This window comes from Athene noctua, chromosome Z (genome assembly GCF_965140245.1).
Source record: "Athene noctua chromosome Z, bAthNoc1.hap1.1, whole genome shotgun sequence".
Taxonomy (NCBI): domain Eukaryota; kingdom Metazoa; phylum Chordata; class Aves; order Strigiformes; family Strigidae; genus Athene; species Athene noctua.
The window spans coordinates 10,346,550-10,367,416 of record NC_134077.1 but is presented as its reverse complement, the minus strand read 5'-3'; the positions used below and the strand labels follow the sequence as shown (position 1 = coordinate 10,367,416).

General features: G+C 42.8%; 2 protein-coding genes across 4 annotated transcripts in view; one reads left to right on the top strand and one right to left on the bottom strand.

The window, feature by feature from the left end:
* The window catches only part of UBAP1 (ubiquitin associated protein 1), a 34,695-nt gene extending 19,947 nt beyond the window's left edge, over window positions 1-14,748 (bottom strand). For both annotated transcript variants that reach the window (XM_074932024.1, XM_074932025.1), the window contains exon 1: window positions 14,577-14,748. The gene's annotated coding sequence lies outside the window, so the exon portion shown is untranslated. The remainder of the gene's footprint in view (window positions 1-14,576) is intronic.
* A 1,586-nt stretch (window positions 14,749-16,334) lies between these two features.
* The window catches only part of DCAF12 (DDB1 and CUL4 associated factor 12), a 43,419-nt gene continuing 38,886 nt past the window's right edge, over window positions 16,335-20,867 (top strand). For both annotated transcript variants that reach the window (XM_074933082.1, XM_074933081.1), the window contains exons 1-2: window positions 16,335-16,588; window positions 17,379-17,633. In XM_074933082.1, coding sequence (XP_074789183.1) covers window positions 16,517-16,588; window positions 17,379-17,633 — 327 coding nt within the window. In that variant the 5' untranslated portion in view covers window positions 16,335-16,516. The remainder of the gene's footprint in view (window positions 16,589-17,378; window positions 17,634-20,867) is intronic.

Below are 20,867 nucleotides of genomic sequence, written 5' to 3'. Positions count from 1 at the left end.
TGCAGGGGAGCATGACTTGGTGCAGTCAAGCAATACCAAAGGAACAGTCTCATCAACAGATGAGGAAAAAAAAAAAATCATTACCAAGAGTGACTCATGGGGAGCTGCTGGGAAGTCGGGGTGTTTTTTAATTATTATTTCCATGTTCCTTCTATTGGTGTTTTCCCTGAAGATTATGTCTACATTCTTTTTTTTCTGAAGGAGCTCTGACCCATCAAGTTGGAAGCATCCTACTACTAATGGTACATGGAACAGTTTTCTCAGTGGTAACTCAGTCCACTTTAACTATTTGTAAAGAAGAACTGGTCTCTTGTTGCTACTGGGATGCAAGTATGCCTAGATTCAACAACACATGAATTTGATGAATTAACTCCTGCCCGAGTAAGAAATGTACTTATTACGGGTCACAGGAAACCAAAATGACTCAAGTTATCAACCATAACCAAATCAGCACTTCTATGATTTCAGAGAAGAGACCTGATCTTGCAATCTCCATTTTGCCTGCTAAGACGCATTGTATAGTCTAAGTACACTGAACTGAGAATTTTTGAGCATTCACCACTTCATCAGAACTGAGCATTCATTCACTCTGAACAGAAAAAACTTCAAAAAGAAAGGACCATTTTTTCTCCCTATATTACATTCATGAACTACTATTGACTTTACATCGAGGAACAGTGAAAAGCAGCCTGATTCAAGTGATTTACTTCTAATGCATCACAGGTATTGCAGATTTAGACAGTGGTTTAAGTTTTCACTGTAACCACTTGTTTCAGTGTCAGTGAAAGGCTATAACCAAGATAAGGATTCTGTAATACAGCCTCATACAACAAAAACAGAAGTAGGCACTGTCTGTTGCTAAGATAAAACAAAAGTTAAGATTCTCATATCAAACTTCCCACCTATGTAAGTATACAATCATTGCTACACAACTGAGATCTCTTACGTAGACTGACAGTAAAAAGCTGATCACAGGAGTTTACTACAGTACAAAATAGATTCCATTTTCATTTACTGCAGTCTCCAAATAGATGACATCACCCTAAAATCTGCAGCAAATGCTTCTGCTTTGTACCTCTAACAGTCCTGCAAACAATGAGCATAGTCAGCTGCATCGAGGTATTCCCCTTTCGTTAAGCACAATCATGTTGAGACACTGATAACAGCTCTTTGGATAAAGCTGTTGCAAAACTAGATTTGACATGTCGCAAACACATGCCCTGCAGAAAAAAAAGGGGGGGCGGGGAAACAAAAAGCATCACTTTCACTAGTCTTAACAGAAAAAAAAAAAGTATTTCTACAGTAACTCCTTTTAAGTGCTACTTCAACCCAGGAGATAAGGTACATTAAGGTTCTTAATATATTTTAAGATCAACAAGTACAAACCAGGCCCTCCTTAAGGCAAACAGAGGTATGGAGTTTCCATTCAATTTTCAATGGCCACTGGTTAAAACAAATCTAATGACATGTACTTATATTCCATAAGATGAAGACAAGTGATCACTCTGCATTTAATCAAATGCAGAGCAGGACTACACTAACAATGAGAGGTGGGTGAAGCAAGGGATGAGGTATCTCTGCTACATACACACCCCATGGATCAACAATCCAAGCAACTGTGGTAAGAGATGCAGATTTTGAAGGGCAGCATAGAACATCAAACTAATTTCATTTGTTATTTCCAGTGCAATGATTGAGGGGCAGATGTACAGGAAACAATGAAATGCCACTTTTAAAACCACTTCCAGAATACATGAGTAGGAAGGACAGGGAGAAAAGAGCCCCTGAAGAGTTGGTCTGTGTGCGGATCACATTATTGGATTAGGAGGCAACACTCTTTAGTGATGGCAGTAACATCCATTATGCCGCTTTAAATGCAGATGTTGGATAGCGTCTTCCTAGCAGTGATAAACATTAGGAGAAATTGATTCTTCAAATTGTGTCATTGCTTAATGTGACAAAGTGGGCAATTAGAGTTTCTGCTTCAGTATACATCAATCAACAGGAAGCAGAAGACGGCTCTTCCACATGCTCTCAGAGAAGCACAGCACCTCTCACCCTTTGTTCCATATGGATTCACTGCATTAATATTAGACACCTGTAGTTAAGCAGCTATCCTCATGTCATGTCCCACTTTCTTAATTAAAGACATTGCACTTGTTAAAAGCACATACTATTGGGGCTGGTTAAGGATTTAAGGCTCTTAACTGATAATGTACAGCTCTATTCTTCCTTTAAGATCCTGCCTGTGTATTTGGGACAGAAGGTAATTTCCCATGCACTTCACCCAGAAAACAAGGAAAAACACTACAATGGCTGAGGAAATGTAGTACACTAATGCACCAGGTTTTTTAATCACTGAATCATTTACCAGACATACAAGTTTATAATTAAGTTGAAGCTTATAAGCCTCTAGACCTACAAGTTTCACAAGCAAGAGCATAACGAGACTTAAAATTACTTATAGACAGCCAGCGGTCAAGGCAGATCAGTGCAAGTTCCTTCAGCCAGAGACTGACATGCCAAACAAGAGTATAGAAGAAGCACCCATTCTAAATTCACGTTTAACTGTTGCAGCAAATGGGTAACCTTTTTAAAATGGACTCTTTCCAATAGAGTCTTGTCACAAGAGAAAATCACCTGCAACTAACATTTAAGGCTGGCCTGACTCTCAAACTCAGCAAACTAGATAGCTGAGATTTCGTCAACTCCAAGAGCAGATGTGGATTTTGTAGTGTAGTTCCTACCAGTGATTGTTACCCAAGTTATTTAAAGACCATCTAAACAGAAAAGCATAGGGAAAAACCCACGAGTGTACATCTTTTTTTGCTTCTAAAGATCAGCCTCGTTAATCTATAGAAGCTACATCACCAAAAGTGATAAACTAGAAATAGAAGGACCATCTTCCCTTCCTTGAGATACAACAGAAACAAGACAGACATTTGCATGGTAAACCATAGCAGAAAATAGAAGCGTGCTGTGCAGCTCCTATATTCTAGGAAAAAAGCGAGAAAAGATGATCCAGCACTCGTACCACAAATGAAGGCTCCAATAATCTCACAATGCAGTAATGAAACAGAATATTGAGCATAGCAACTGCGTTTAACTATTTTCCTGTATCTAAAATTTGGATGGCAAATACCTACCACTTCTGAGAACTTTAAGTAGTTGGATGGAGAGCATCTAGTAACTGTTAACAGATTTAGCTACTCCAGCTCAATTAGCACAAGACTTCTTATTACTACAAACAAGTCAGATCTTAAACAGTAATCTTAGCACTAGCCAGAGCCGGGTATGTGCATTAATTTTTCTAGTTAATCCTAGCACTTTAGAAGAAAGTGAGTATTTCAATACAACCCTTCTCGAATGAGAGAGACTGCTAGTTAGAGAAAGTTGCTAACTTCAACAATAAAATAGCCCACTTATTCTGTTTTTTTGGTAAAGACGTATGAAAAAAAGATGGAATATCCTGCACATTTAAAATGTATGTCTGGAGCTCAGAGCAGCACCAGCTAATTAAAATGCTGCTCTATTCATTGCAGTGATACTTCAGTATGTAACAAGCTGACTCTGAAGTACCTGAATATTATTAACACTTCAGACTTGTCCCAGTTATGAATGAGGAGAGCTAGAAAACATGCCCCAAATGCTGCCAACATAAACCACCTTTTGCCATTAATAAGAACATCCCCTTTTTCACCTGAAAATAACATGTTATGTGCAGTTTCAAGCTTTCTTCTTCATATGCTCTTTAATCAAGAGAGGTGTACAGGTAGTGGATCTTACATTACCTACAAACAAGTTCAGCTCTGTTGGCCATATCAGGATCTACCCTTAATACTAACACAAGAACTCAAATTATTTTATTGCAGAAAGCAACTTGTGTCCTTTTGATAAACATTAATTAACCAGAATTTAATGCATTTAAATACACTCCACAAACTAAATGACTACTCTAAAAAACCCATTCTAAAGAAAGCTATACAACTTGTCAGATTTTTCTTATTAAAGCTCTGAAGAGAAATGGTACTATTTATTGACAATTATGGCTTTGGTTAGAAATCTGGTGAAATATGAATGCTTATGGAATTACTTCAAAGCAGGAGACAAAAAATACCTAGCAAGAAATCAAGTTGGACAGAAGTTTTTAAATGGAAAAATAAAATCTGCCAGCAGGTCAAACATCAATTGCCATTTCATACATTTGAATGCAGCCAGAATATGTGGCTGTACAAGAATAATGGGACCAGTGTTAAGACTACTATAGATTCATCAATTTTTCCTCTTATACTAGGGTCACATGCACTACCCACTCTCACCACAGATTTAATATTTTCCCAGCAAAACTCAGTATGGTACTGACAGAAAATACAGCCTGTGAAAATAACTACTCCACCTACGAACAACTCTGCCTGTCCTGCAGTAAGCAGGCTAAAACCTTGAACTCCGCAAGGGAGCCACTGCTTCAAATCCTGATTGTACCCTCAGTCCAAGCCGTTAAAAAAAAGCACAAGGCCACCAACAGCATTCTCCCACTCCTTAAGGGATCTCTCCCATAATGCGGTTAAAACTGATGAACTTCCTGATATCCGATGTCCTTGTTTCCCACTAACATACCTCATTTCTCTCAACTAAAAGAACCACATTCTGAGAATGCAAGTTCCCTGTAAATTCACTTAATTTAGAAGCCACCAATCATAGAATGGTTTGGGTTGGGAGGGATGTTCAAAAATCATCTAGTCCACACCCCCTGACACAGGCAGGAACATCTTTCACTAGACCAGGTTGATCAGAGCCCTGTCCAACCTGGCCTTGAACACTGCCAATGATGGGGCATCCACAGCTTCTCTGGGCAACCCCAGCATCTCACCACCTTCACTGTAAAAAAATTTTCTTCCTTAAATCCAATTGAAATCTACCCTCTTTCAGCTTTATCAATCAGTGTTGTCTGTTTTCCAGGAACATCCCTATTCATAAATTACTCTTTTACCAAATACACACTTTGAGTGATATACACGAAAGCAGAAGTTCTAAAAACTGCCTACTCCTGAAGCACCTAAGAGCTGATCACAGCACACCTGGAAAAGCATGTTCACCAAAACGTTTTTCTATGAAGTGACAACATAAAACTTACACTTTCTCAAACCTTTCTGATTTTCAAAATATACCTCCTAAATTTCTTTTGCCTTTGTCTTGACAGTGCTAATGTAAGAAATGTGAATGCCACCTTAGGTGCTACAGATGTGACATTCTTCACACACTTACTTGACTTTGAGGTTTTATACATCGTTTTCCACCCATCAAGATGTCACTGGTACAGTTTCAGCTTTCAGTGTTAGCTCATTTTGTCCTTAATTCATGTGTCACTCCTACTAAGCCAACAGGTATCTGTCTTCATCCAACCCTTCTTTTCGAGACAAGAAAATAAGCATATACAGAAATACATGCCTGAAAAGATCCCAGATTGCACTGAAGGATAAAACTAATAGACAAAGGAAGAGGAAGCCTCATCAGTGTTCAAGGTGAGCACTCCAGCTATTTTCGTATGTTTGCAGAGCTGAGGTCACAGCAAGGATATACTCTTTCCCAGACTAACTCAACAGAACAAAGAAATCAAACTGAAATCTAAAAAAGTGAATCAAGCAAATAAAGATATGGTTCCACTGCAGTGATGCCTAAATAAGAATCAATCTTGTTACATCTCCAGATATAGTATCGGTAAAGCCTGCTTTCATGTTTTTCCACACAGTCCAAACAGGATTGAATGACTGCATTAAAAAGATGATCTAGATGAGAAACACTATCACTAGTCAACCCTGAATTAAATTCCACTACCAGAAGTCATATTTTAAATGAACAAGTTCCACTTGTTTAATTAAATGCAGAAATGGTGCATAACAGGGTATAAAGAACAGGAAACGGTTTTAAAGTGAACACATGTTCAATATATCTTGAAAAGGCTTGCTAACTTTAGAGAAGGCCAGAGGTATCATCAAACATTAAGTTCTGCTCTTTAAAACACACAGGAACAGAAGTATCATTACCAGCTATCAGAAAAAATACTCTGACATAGGCAAGCTAGCAGACATCTGAACAGGCTCAGCAAACTGGTGGTTCCCACCCCAAGTAAGCCTCTGGAATTGAATTCATTGAGAAGACAGGAAGCTTAAGTTGTCTTAAGTGAGCTTGTCTAGTGTAGGAAAGTAGAAATTTACCTTTGAGCAGAAAAGCCAAACTGAGGTTGCCCTCAGCTACAGTGGAGATATTACCAAAAAAACCCCACAGAATACAGTAAGCAAATGAGCTGCTTGCTGTGTTGTATATTAAACAACTTCAATGGCCTACACCACCCGAAAGCAGCACACTCCAGTCCTGAGCAGAAACATCTTCCTTGCAATCTCTTGGTTTTGCAGTTTTCAAACAAAGGCCCCTGTATTTAGGGCTGCTTAAATGAAAATAAGGTTCAGCCTACAGTCCAACAATAGACTGAAAAGTTCAGGAATGGAAGTCACAAGCAACAGGAAAAAAACCAAAGAGTCAGTACATCTATTAAACAAGGTTCATTCTGCGTGTGGAACTGCCACAGCTGAGGTTACTAGCAGTGAAGATACACAAACACGCAGATGATCCTTACCGTCTGAGAAGAAAATCAGAGTAACTACCCAATCCCTGAGACATAATTTTCAAGGATGCTCCAGTGCTACACTCACCTTTAAATACTGCTTCAGAAAGCCTTTCCATGTCAGAAGCATCGTCCCTCCCTCCCTGCTATGCAGCAGTCACCAGCTACATTCAGACAAGATACTCGGTAGATCCCTAGGTGTCATAAAATAAACTCTACACCCACCTAACCTAATTCCAACTGTTTCCATATGAAATGAGTTTCAAGATTTACATTTCCTCACTTAAAAACAAACTAAAAAGTTCTGCTTTTTCTCTGTGTAAGACAACAATACAGGCTGCCCACCCAACACTGCAATCCTACACTTTTAATCAATGTTTGTAGCAGATGAGTTTAAGGACTAGTGTAGACTGGAAGCTTGTACTTCCCCACAAACACAGAATGATCTATCACGAACATAGAGAGCAAAATCCAGAAACTCACGAGGTATTGGGAGCAACAGACACACACACAACTACAAGCCTCCCAATGATATGACTGTATGAAGACTGAACTAGAGTTTCACATTCAAGTGGAATGGAAAATGGAAAAGAAACCATACCCACAGAAAGACACTGGTTTCAGATGAAATCCAGAAGTCTACAGGATGTTCATACTGCCAGGAACTAAACACCCTTACGCACACACACACTTTTCATTCATTACCTTTCCTCTGAACGGAAAGCAGTTTTGACAAAATTCCCTTATGCCTTCAGCACTGCCTAGCTCTTATATGAGACTTCAAAATAGTTTTCAGGGCACTTAACCAGCAGTAAAACTATCCCTGATTTGCAGGTGTGGTGAACAAGGCACACAGCTGAAGCAGTTTGCCCAGTCATGCAGCTCAGCCAGTGGCAAAGCCAGAAAGGAACTTGCATTTGCTGAACTCCAAATCCACAGCTACCCCAGGAATCTCACTGCATTCTCTCAAGTTTGGATCAGTATCTTTGTGCCTCCAATATTATCTATTGAATCATTCCTATTCAGCTTTACATCTTACTATAAGAGTCTTAAGGATGTTCTTCTGGATTGGTAATATGAGATCAGATTTAGTCCAAACTTTATTTCTAAGTTACTAATTCGAATTAGTTTAAGTCTGCAATTTTGTTATACACTATATATCCAGTCTCACTCAGCGGTATAAACTTTTTTCCTGCAAATTAGAAATGTCTTCAGCAGCTACAGTAATGAATGCAACCTCTGAAACACTTAAAGCAATGAATAACTAAACAGAAACAGCTCATTTCATGTGCAAAAGCAGCCTTTAGAGATGCATTAGCTTCATTTCCTCAGGACATTTTGACAGATCTGACTCAGCTTCAGCAGTCTACCCTTCCTTCTATTTTGTAACTCGACCAGAGTAGGTTGCTGGATGATACTGCACCATGACCGTGCAACTGTCATACCCACAGCTTTTCCTCTGCAAACATCTAACAGATTGGCAACAATATGAGACTGGTAACAGTACAGAGATCTCAGTGAACCATCAATACTGTGACAAAACAGCAAGATTTTTTTTTAAAGAAGTGGAAAGACTATGGGTTGACCATTCCTCAACCAAGATACCAGATTTTCTCCTGTAACCTGAGAATTAGTCCTAGCCTGTCTCTTTTAACCCTGTATGTCTGACTCAATCTAGCTTACTTGAGCAAACAAATCCAGTGCTACGTAAGACAGGACAGGAACATCACATTTACATTCTCGCCATAACACCAAATTACAGGAGAACTATGGCTTGAAGAAGGCTTGTCGTAAAATGAATACACAACTTCTCTCTTTTCCTTCAAGATGGGAAGACCTTTACATTACTTGGTAGAATCAATTTATCCAGAGTATAGCTAGATTCCTGCACTAAATACTGGTGTATTTCAAGCATCCATCTCCTTGGGAGAGGGGAGAGAAGGCAGAGAGGTAGAGGGGAGAACTTCTTAATCAGTCCAATATCATAACACAGACAGAACACCTCAAGAGACTGTCAGAAATTTATACTACTTGTATATGCATTATGGAAGCTCAGGTATGAAAAGGATAATACTGTGTAACACAAACTGATGTCACACCCACTCTATCAACCAAATGTGTATTTCTAGAGCCCATCCTCATCTCCACAAACAGCTTAGACCACCTATCCATTCATGTCACATTCAACTTCTTCACCTTTGTCTACCTTAATTTGTCTTGCAGCTCATAATACACTGGTGGATTCTTTAAGCTGTATTTATTAAGGCTTTTTCCACTGAAGATTTTTGTGTAGAAGAGACTGGAGAACATTACAGTATTACATTTATGTCCACACTTGAATTCACTAGCTTTCCCTTTGCATACAAATTAAGAAAAATTCAACAGTGCTAGTTAAAAGCAATAAGCTTTTTGCTATCTTTACTTGCATTTTCTTTTCAAAGAAATTATATTACTAAGCACAGGCATTCAGTGGTCTAGGAATACATTACAAGCTTTTTACTAGTTATCAAAAGATTTCCAGTTAAGTCAACAGAAATAATGTATTATACTCCCTTCTACGAACAGAAGGAAGCTTGTAACTGCAGATATTTTGAAAATTGCCCTCTGCTAAGACACTAATTAGAATCTAGTAATTGACAGTTCAATGACTTAAAGAAATTGCATTTTGCATTTGTGCAAGCACAAGACTCCTTATCAGTCTGGCAGTTCTTCAGATTAAAATGGTAACACAAATATTTGGCTGATTATAACTTGGTAAAGAATTTTCTTACCCAAACATTTTCTTTAAAGTATTTCTCAGAATGGTTATCTAGAAGAAGATAATTCAAATAGTTATTTGCTTAGCTGTAAAAATAATTGCCAGTACGGAGTCCTGCCAACCAATAACCATTGACAGAATTACATCTTGATTAACAAATCTAGGTCTGTAAGGAGCCCACAAATCTCAGAGGCATGTAATACGGAAACCTGCCCCGCAGAATCTTTATGGTTCATCACCCCCTTGGGTGCAAAGTTATTTTATACTACCATAATTTTTCCATCCATTTTTGTTTGCAAAATTTCAACTCACACCCGATTTAGGGGATATATTAATTTACTCATTCCCCTTCTTCCCAATAAAGAACCTCAAGGTACTTTCTGAAAAGCACAATAAACCCCCTTCTTTTTACACTATTATGTACACAGCAAGCAAAATGGAACTCAATAATCTTTCAGCTTTTTTTTCTACCAAGAAGTCAAACAGACTAGCAAAAAACTGTTCATGGTGACCTAATACCTAATTAAAAGGTTTAGAAGGCATTCTTTTTGCAGAAGCTAGGCAGCATGAAGATTTTCTATCCTTTTTTGCCACACACAATTTTATTCCAGATGATTAATGGTGATTTTATTCATATAACCTCCTTTCCCTACTACATGTGCCTCCTATATTCCTATTTCCAATTATTACATATTACTGTGTAAGGATACCACATGATGGTATTAGTCATTAGGGTGGATCCCAGTGTGGCCTTACTGTATCAGAAAAGGAAATACATATGCTTTAACAATTACTTTGCAGAGTGTTTATAAACTAGGAATCTAGTTTTATTTCAGAGTTCAGAACTGATGAGGTAAATCGAGTTGAACACATGAGCACATGTCTGTATCCATAGATTAAGTACAGTGCTAACATTTGACATAGCATAACCGGTAATACACATACTCTTGGAAATCCAGCCTCCCAAACTCAGGGAATAAATCTCACCAGCCATTTCGGTCACAGCTTCATCTGCTGCCTAGAGATGTCAGAGGCATCAGGAAAGGGCTTAAATCAAGTCTTTCACATAATCCAGTAGATAGTTACCATGAATGCTTATCTCCAGCAACACAGACCAGACTAGCTGGGAGCTCACAACTCCTTATTACTAGTTTCCACTATACCAACTAGCAATAGCTAAGTAGCTCAAGTATATTCATACTCAGGCCATCTTCCAGCTGATGAACTGAATACTTCTTAGGTAGGACTCATGTTCTGATTTCCCTACTAGAAATGTTACTCCGGTGTAAGCTTCTGACACAAAATGCAGATGCGAAAAATACAATCTCAGAATTTCTATCTGAACTTGGTCAGTTAGAAACTGTAATACTACTAATGTAACATGGTATTTTGAACGAACCTGCTTTCCCTTCTAGAAAAGGAGAATTAAATCTAGGCCAGAGCAATGACATTTTGTCTCCCCTTTGATATACTTTTGCATTTCAAGTACAAGTGATTCTGAAAAGACCATGTAGCCTTCAAAGAGAAAAACAAAACAAAACAAAAAACAGAAACCAAAACCCCACAACTAAAGTACGGACATACGAGCTGTTCTTTCAAAATTTCCCAACCACACAAAAGACAGTATTTCTTAACATTTAAAAAAATACCTTTCCTGTGAAAGCAAGGATTTGGAATAAATCTGATCACTTAAGAGAGGGAAAAACCCCAATGCTCAGTTTCTCTTAGAGACCTTAATACAAGACTACACTGACTGCGAAAGGTCATTAGGGACACAGGGCATGAGCTTATTCAAACGAAGTCAGACGGCACTTGCATACCGGAGAGGATTACCTGCCTAAGTAGTTAACAGAAAAACTGTGAGCTCAGGGTTGTATCCTCAACTGCGATCCCAAGGATCGATTGTGGAGTGGTACATGTGGTCAAATCAATAGCACCGCCTTCCTAGTTATCAGAGCAAGACATAATACAGGGAAGAGAAACCAACCTTTGATATACACTAGAAGACCTACTTTTTCAAACAAGAAAGCTATTCATAATTTGTAAACAACCCTTCTTTGCCTTTCCTTCAAACAAGTTTTCGAAAACATCTTTCAGAGCTTTTCAATTACAACTCCACTAGACCTTCTTTACACTGATATTGATTCACATTGCACTGATCAGTTTTAAATAGTAATGCCTTTAGGTAGAGATCCTTACAAAATGACAGCTGAAGCTCTGGAATTTATGATTGAAAAGACTGGGAGTGATTATGTTAGAAGCAAAATGCCAGAGAAGACTGGATAGAAGATCTGCCTCATAAGTAAAACTAAATTTCTCACAGATCAATTTATCAAAATATTCAGCCCAGCACCAACGGAAAAATACAGGAACAGGCTGATGTCAAAAACTTACAATACAGAGACTGAACATTCACAACAATATTGCATGTGCTGAATTATCGATCCTTAAAGTTTGTGGAAGCAACAGGAAACTACAAGATTATACAAATAAAAGGGAGGATGAGTAAGGTGATGCCTTCTGTAGCATTATAGCACTTCTGCCACCAGCAAAACCAGCTCTGGCCGCCAGTGTGACCGAGTTAGATGAGGTAGTCTGCTGGATTGATCTGGAAACCTGACTGCTATTCTGTTAAGAGATTTTCGCCTCTAGGATAACAAGTACTGGGCATCGCAAAACACCATGTGAACGGTGAAGATGGAGCTCTTCATGTTTTTGATAATTTTTCACCGTTAGGGCTTTTCTGTCCATCAACCGATACTATACACTAAGTCTCCCAACTGATCACTATATTCTTTATATTAATCAGTATACTCTTGAACTTCAATTTTCAGAATATTATTAAAGAAAAACTTAACATATATTCATTTGCATATCTTATGCCTGAGATTTCCTTGGTCTCCCCTTTGAAGTTTCAGGTACCTTTTCTTTATTTTACACTTGACTTAATGCAGTGTCTGATCTTCGCAGAAGCAACTCTTCACTGACTCCTTTGTTGCACAGTGCACTCACAACAAGAAAAAGAAATATCAAACTTGCAGGCCAGATACTGCCAGTGAGACAAGAACAGTGCAATCACTTTCAGTTTTGTTTCTGAAACTAAAACCATGAGCTTGCAAAAGCTAAGTTTAAACACTATGTTTTCTCTTGCCTCTATCCTTAAAATTAATGTTTTGCCTAAAAGGTTTAAGTCACTCAATTGAAAGGGCGATCCAAAGCATCACTGCTGCTTTTGAATCACAGCTCTGCATGTACAGGAAAATTAAGTCATTAAGCAGCAGTAGTACCACAGCACTGCAACCTAACACCGTCCTGCACATGGGCTTGAATAAATCTGTGCAACTGTGCTGTGCTGCTACCATATGTACTGTCTCAGCCGCACTCCCTTCCCCACGGCCAGTACATATAGCTCTGTTTTGTATAGAGAAGAGGAGGTCAAAACATTTTTTTCCCCTCTCCCCTGACAAATGGTGTCGCAGAGGTGAGATCCCAGGTATGCAGGGTCAGCCCTAGGAAGCCAGCAGTTGCAGGAGTGCCTGCAGAGGGGCAGAATCTCCCATGCTCCAAGGATGATAAGGCATGGCAGGCGGGGAAGAGGTCTGGCGAACTGCAGTACTTCCTTTTTTCCTTAACACCCCAGATCACAACTGGAGTTAAGATTCCCTTCACCAAGCTCCCCCAAAAGTGTCTTAACCTCATAGCAGGCAGTATGCCTTCTATCAGCAGCACAGCCACCAAAGTTACATCACCACAACTCAGTCGTTCCTTAATTTGGCAACACTCACTTGTTCCACCTCAAAATGCTTGAATTCAACATGAATGCAGTATTACTGAATCTACAATGGCAGCGATATTAGTTGCACAGTCAAGTGCCAGAGTCCATTTACTTATCTCTATTTTAATGAGACAGTATCAACGTCATAAGATTTCCGTAAGACTTTTTTGCTTTGCTTTGTTTGGAATTTTTAAATGATGTGGGAATAAAAAGACTTGATAAGGCAATTACTCATTTCCATCTGTTGTAATTTCTTTTACTAATTAAAAAAAGTACCCAAAGCAATCCTAACTTTCCCTTTTAAATGATAGGCTTCAAGCTATCAAAACTCAGGCAGTTCAGCTTCAAAAAAGCCTAAAATGTTTTATATCTAGTAGGTGCTGAGCTAAACAGAACACAAGGCAATACTAGAAAGTTAAGTTAGAAGCTACAAAACTGAAGTATTCTTACACCAGTGTATACATCCATGGTATGTCTGCATCTCAAATGCAGAGAAAGATATGATCCTCTTTCCCATTCAAAAGCAGAAGAGCTAACTGGAAAAATACAGAAATGTGGAAGGCTATGACCCATGATGTAAACAAGCCTTTGGCTCTCCAGCCTACAAGAAGATGCAGCCAAAGAACGAACAGAGTAGAAATCTAAAGTCACAAGTGGTACAGGGAAGATGAGTACTACTTTCATGACACAAGAACCAGAATTTAACAAATCACCTGAAGGCAGGCTTGACAAAAAACACACACATATCCCTGCCTGAACAAAAGCAGACATTTTGTTCTTCATAGAAGATTTCATTATCGTGGGGAGGAACTTACTTCCAAATATGATGGACACTAACCGCTCTCTCAGATTTCAATGGCAAGCAGCTCTCAGAGGGCAAATTCTTCAAGGGTTAGTTACTAAGCATCAAGGTATTTCCTTGACTCGGGCAGTCCCCAAAACTGACGGAAAGCAGCTGTGTGGGGAAAGGGCTGTCGCCCTATTCCCCTGACGCCCCCCTGCTTCCCCGGGTCCAGCCCCGGCCCAACCACGAGCTGACCGCGCAGGTCCTCACCTCCATTAAACGGTACCTTCAGAAGCTGTACCGAGCGCCGCGAAGGCGGAACAAGGCCACACGCTAACGCAGCGCCCACAGGCTCGCTCCCCTCCAGGGCCGCGGACCCCAAATGCGAACTCCCCCCGCCCCCGTTCGGGAGGACAGCGGCCCCACATCCGCCCCGCCGGCACTTCACGTCTGCTGAATCACGACGGAGGGGCGGAAAGTCCCTCGCCCCCGAGGAGCAGAAGCGGCAGCGCAGTTCGGGCCCGGCGGCAGGGCGGAGGGCCCGGGAGCGGCCAGCTGCGCCCCCCTGCCCAGGCCCGGCTACGAGGGCGAGCGGCACCCCCACCCCCGACCCCTCCTGACCCGGCACGGTCGTTACCTGCGCGGCGCCTGGCGGCCCCCGGCTGGCAGCTCCGGCCGTCCCCGCGGTCACCGCCCGCCTCTACGAAACCCGCACCGCCTCACCACCTCCAGCCCCGCGGCCGGGCGACGCCATCTTGTCTGCCTGCCCTCGGCCTGGCCTCCGCGGCGACGCGCTGCCGTCACGCCGCCAGGTCACCTGCCCCCCGCCGGCCCAATCCGGAGGCGCCGCCCGTGACGTCCCCCGCGGGGAGAGGGGCGGGGCGGGGCCGCAGCGGGGCGGGGCACAGCGGGGCGGGGCGCAGCGGGGCGGGGCGCAGCGGGGTGGGGCGGGGCGGGGCGGGGCGCAGCGGGGCGGGGCGCAGCGGGGCGGGGCGCAGCGGGGCGGGGCGCAGCGGGGCGGGGCGGTGCCCCGGCCGGTCCTGCTCCCGCTCCCGCTCCCGGCCCCTGTCCGCGGCTCGGTCCCTGCCCGGGCGCTCCTCCAGCACCTCCCGCCGCTCCCTCGCCTGAGCACAGGGACAGGCTCCCCTGCGGGCAGCGCGAGGGTAGCGAGCCGGGCCCAGAGCGGGCATGCTGCCCCATACGCCTCAGCCCCTTCCCGCAGCGGCCATGGCCGCCTCGACACCTTGCTCTGGTCCCGTCACAGAGTCATCTCTGCGATGATTCCCTCCCTCGTCCTCCCACGAGGGGCTTCACGTTCGCCTGACAGAGCTGAGGGGGGGGACTCCCGCAGGAATGCACTGGACCACGGCGCTTTCCCCCGAGAGCAGCTTTGGCAGTGGATTTTCAGCCTTTTGAGAGCGCCTTGGTCCAAAATGGAGGAGTTTTGTCCTAAATACAGGCGGCAGTTGTGTGTGAGGGAGGACATGGAGAGGGGGATTGACTGTGGTAAACCGTGGCTGAAACCAGCCCAACTAGATTTATCCCTTGGGCTTTTTATCCTCAGGGGAAGCTGGAATGCCTGTGAGGTTATTTCACAGTTTTTTTCAGTTTGGGTTTTCACAGCACCCTTAGTCTTTGGGGTTTGGTAGATGAAAACACAAAAGACAACATGCAAGAAATGCCTTATTTGTCAGGAAAACAGTATGTTTACTGATTTCATGTGACTCGAGGAGCCAGCGGATTTCAAGGGGTCAGGAGCTGGCTTTTTTTGCAGTCTGCCTGCAGGTTACACGTTTCTCTCTTTTCTCATTCTTTTTCTTTACAAGATTGTTTGCAAGGCAGCCATCACCAGATTGGAGTTAATTTTTGCCTCACCTAGGAAAAAGCGTGTATAAACTCTGTGGAAACAAGGAAAAAGCATGCCTCCATCTACATTAGTTTTAAAGCAGCACAACGAAATACAAATATTCCGCATGCTCTTTACTTCCTCCGCAATACGGGAGTTTCCTGCTGGAAGGGATCACCTCAGCGTTTGACAAAGCGCCTCACTGTTCACCACACGATGTGCAGCCGACCCTTGTCGTCGCTCGGAGGAGCCGCGTGATAAAGCCAAGCTGTAGTCAAATGAGTCTCCCTCCAGGCAGGAGGTTGCTCAAAAATAAATAAAAAGGAAGAGTCATCCGGCGCCTCCTCTGGGCTGAGGCCGGCCCGGGACGGGGAGCCCCCGGCCCGCTGTGCCGCTAGGGGGCGCCACGCGCCCCCCGCTGCCTTGGCAACGGCAAAGGGGGCGGGCCAGCTCGGCGCCCGGCCTCCCCCGGTTGCTAGGAAACGAGGCTCTGGGGCGGGGCGGGGAAGCCGCCGCAAAGGCGCGACGCGGCTGTCGTAAAAAAAAAAAAATCCTGGGGAAAATGTCGTGAAGCGCGGTCGGCGGGGCCTGCGGCGGAGAGTGACCGGGCCCGACTCCCCGCATTTATATGCCCCGTCCGCTGGCGGCCGCTTCACCTTCCTGCTCCATGTGGGGCTCGGGCCGGGATCTCGGCCTCTCCTCCTCCTCTTCCTCCTTCTCCTCCTTCTGCTATGTCCCGGAAAACAGTTAGCAGGAAGCGGAAAGCGGCGGCGGCCGCCGCCGGGGGGCTCCAGGGGGAGCAGGTAGAGCTGGGGGCGCGGGAACGGGGGTGGGGGGTAGGGGGAAGGTGGCGGTGAGAAGTCCTTGTCCCCGGTGGGGGTGAATGTGCCGGTGCCCCGGGGGAGGGGTGACCCTGACCGGGGGCTGCCGTGTCCCGGCGCCCGGTTGGGGCGAGGAAGGAGGGCGGGGGGTTCCCAGTGCCTGGGCAAGATGTCGTGGCGGGGAGGGGAGGGGGGGGCGCACACTCTCGGCCCCGGTGGCGGGGCTTGTCTCGGTGCGGTCCAGCAGGCAGCTTCCCCCCCCCGTCCCCGCGCCGCTGGCGCCCGCCGCCCCCGTTGGGTTCAGCCGCTCGGTCCGTAACTGTCGGGTCCCCGCCGCCCCCAGGATGAGCCATGCTGCGGGGCTAGCCCAAGATGGGGCGGAGGAGGCCGGTGAACGCGCGGTCGGTATCGGGTGGCCCCCGCCGTCTCAGCCCAGACCTGCCGAGCTCACGGCGGGGGGCTGTCGGGACTGCCCTCTCCTATTTAAAGGCGCTTCTCGGCGGCGTCTTGTTACTTTAAGCGTCTGAGCGCTGCCGAACTGCTGTGGACGGATTTTAGTATCATCGCAGTGTTACTTCTTTAGCAAATATATATGTTTAATTTTATGTTGCTGAAGGCTGTATGAGCGTTTCCGAATTAATATTCGTCTGTGGTATTCCATGGGTAGTTTGGAGGAGTGCAGTATTTTGGTGGGAGTATCTTTAAATTTGGAAGGGTTGTGTGTAAGTTTGTTCGGATTACTTTATCTAATTTCCACATTTATTTTCCACAGTATGAGTGGGATCACTCAGTTCACAAAAGGAAGAGACTCCCCCCGGTGAAAAGGTCTCTGGTGTACTACCTGAAAGGTAGAGAGGTCAGGATGCAGAATGAGTCCAGCTATTACCGCCTGTTGCACGGATACGCAGCCCAGCAGCTTCCCAGCATCCTGAAGGAGAGAGAATTTCGCCTCGGCACCCTTAATAAAGTGTTTGCCTCCCAGTGGCTGAACCACCGACAAGTGGTGTGTGGGACAAAATGCAACACAGTAAGTGCCACCTCTCCGTTTCTCTTCCCTCTGTTAATTGTTCCACCCTCACCCGCAAATGATGCTTACCGTAATCGAAGTGTGTAGACTGCCGAGGAAAGTATTAGGAACAGAGTTAGAATCGCCCAAAGTTAATTTTGAACGCAGGTAAGTCTTAAAGATGATCTGTTCTTATCTGAAAATATAGCAGTGTGCAGGTGGCTGACCTCATGCAGCATCTGCCTCATCTGCACAGAGCGATTTACATCTATTTGCAGGATGGAGAGCAACAGGGGGGTTGGATCTTTCTTCTTGTTCTGCAAATGAAAGTTAATGAACGACGATAGCTTTGCTAAATGGTAACTGTCATGCCTGGCGGAAGTGGCTAGGAAGACTTTAATGTTATGCTCAGTCTTCTGAGGGTTTTTTTTTTATGTATGGTTCTGTGCTGATGATTTTGAAAAGTTTCTGCAAAACTAAAATTAAACTAGATATTTGTCAAAGTAACTAGAAATGTTCCAAGCTTAAAAGTTAATTTCAGGTTTTCAGGAGTATCCTTTGCTTGTGGACTTCATGATTTTTACACTAAATCTGTTTCCAGTGTTCAGATAACTTCTCCTGTTTATGTAGCTTTATATGTTTCAGCAAGAGTCTTCAGACTCTTAAAGTGACGCTTTCAATGTGAAACATCATAGGGGAATATCAAAATAATGTTCTATGTGATTAGTAAATGGAAGAAATTATATTTCTTATGTCATGTTCTCTCTGCTGGAGTTAGCCCAACTTCATTGGGCGAGGTTGCAATGTCATGTTTGAAGTTCTGATTGAATTAGTGCAAAATCATAAATTTGTTTATTGCAAGTTGATTCGTGCCACAGATACTAATCAAGTGTTGTAAGGAATGTAGATCAAGTGGGTCTTAAACCTCAAAATATATTAGCTGATGTGATTGTTTCTTTGTCAGTAGTTTTTCTGTGCAGAAACTGCGCTCAGGGGTCTGATCTGCAAGGGACGTTTGTGGTGTTTTTTTTGTTTCAGATGTTCTGTTATTCATAGTTAGACAGCTTGGAAACTCATGCAGTACCTCTTAAGAAGCAAAGCCTAGCTGTATAAACAAAACAATCTTTTGACAGGAATAAGCCTGAGATGGAATCTTTCAGCCTTCTTTCTCCACATGTGTTCATCACCTCGGCTGGTCAGCAGCCAGCACTGTTTGTGGAACAGCTTACAGGAGACAAACTCCTGCTGAAACACAAGCTCTCAAAAATCTTGCTTACTCTAGCAAGATGACTGAGTGTTTTACAGAGCTGCAACAATTTTGCTGTGTTCTGTAACTTCTGTAGTTCCAGTGCTGCTGCAGCGAAGATAAATGGGCAAGTGCGTTGTTAACGCAACCTAGCAGAAAATTGTTTGGGACCAAACAATTGCAGAACTGAAGAGGGATTCAACCATATTGTTGTCGCCACTGCACACTCTGCAACGAAGTGTATGCTTCCACAGCTAGCCTTAACGTTACAGATGGAACTCATCTTTTATTAAGCAAAATACAGTGATTACAAAAGAAGTCACTTCAGCATTGTGGAAGGTTGTATATGAATTATGAATATTGTAATAGCTTTAGTTTGGTTGCTTTGTGTTCACATTTGAACAAGCAGAGTGTTAAACTCTACACTCTAATTACGAGATTTTTCTCTCTCATCTCCTGAGTAAGCCACCTAATAAAGCAGAATTCTTTTGCAGATTCTCATACACTGAAGTTGTGGCATTTAAGTTGGGAGTAAATCTAAAACAACTTGGTTGACTTTAATGGGGTTTGTTGTATTGGAGTTGCATGTAATTATTAAGTTAATGCAACAGAAAAATATAAACCATAGCAGTTATTAATCAGAGCTTAAATGTGGCACTGAAAGCTTTTAACATTTAATTTATAAATTGCCCTTGGCCATGCTGTGCCAGAAGGATTCACTGTAATGACAACACAAGAATACACTTCAGTCATAGAGGAGTAGGTTTGGTTTTAGTCATTTGACAGTACTAGTCATTTGACAGTACTAGTCACTATAAACACTGAAGAGAATATGGAGCTCGCTGTCAACTGCTCATTTTTAATGTCGATTATACCTTCTTTAAATATTTGGGGTAACTTTGTCCTTAAAAATATCCCTGGGTGTAATTGTGTATATGAAATAACTTTATTGTTCTCTGGTGGATCCTGGTGTTCACAGTTGGCCGGCTGTAAATCAAATATTTGCGTTTGTTAAAGGTGCATGCTTTTTCTGAGAAATTCAGATTTAAGGAATCTATACAAGCATTCAAGTTTCTAAAAATTCAAACACAATCACCAGAGGCAGGATTCATGTTTGCAGGAATCACCTAGACCTTGTATGCAAGTGGGCTTCCTAGTGTCTTTCAGATTCAAATGAAGGAGCAGGCAAACCTCGAGTGTTGCAGACGTTTAGTGTCACCACTGCATGTCTGTAATAAGCATCTTCAAGCTTCTTAGAGAAACTTTGAGTCTCATGCAGGAGACAAGCTTATGGCAAACAAAACCACTGAAAGCAAGATTGCTGAAGTTTTAATTTTTTTACTGTATCAGAAAATGAGGAGGAATAAAGCATTTTCTAAAAATAAGTTCCAATAATTATTTTCCAGCTTCTTTTGTTCCTTTAGTTTTGTGTATGTGTTCAGTACATAATTCTTTTACTAATTGTGAAGTTAGGGATGAAAAAATACAACTGCTGTAAATCATTCCCTAAATACAAGAAGCTTATTAGTTTCCAGTTGCTTCAGAGTAAAATTGCCTGGAATCTAATATTTTTGTTTGCCTTTGGGTTTTTTTGTTTGTTGGTTTCTTTTTTTTTTTCCAGGCAGGACTCACTGATGTATTTTTGTTTTAAAACTTCCTTACTGAATGCTTTCTCCTGTTTTACAGGTGGCATTTCAAGGCATGAATGGGTTGGTTTCTGAACACTAGCTGTTACTTTTTCTCTCTTTGATAGATTCTTGTGTTGCCTTGGATGCCCTGCTGTAAATCACCAGCTCTTGTTTCTTCTTAGAGGTTTTAAATTTGTTGAAGAGATCCCATGTCTGTTCTGTGCATCCCATAAAATGACAACTTACTCTTGTAGTCCCGGGGTTGTAGTGGTGAGAATACAATGCACAGTTACGCTTCCATCTGTGAATATGGACTTGTTGCAGGGAAAATGATTTCCACTTGCTTTGCAAGTTAAAGTACATTCTGGCTTTCCACATGTA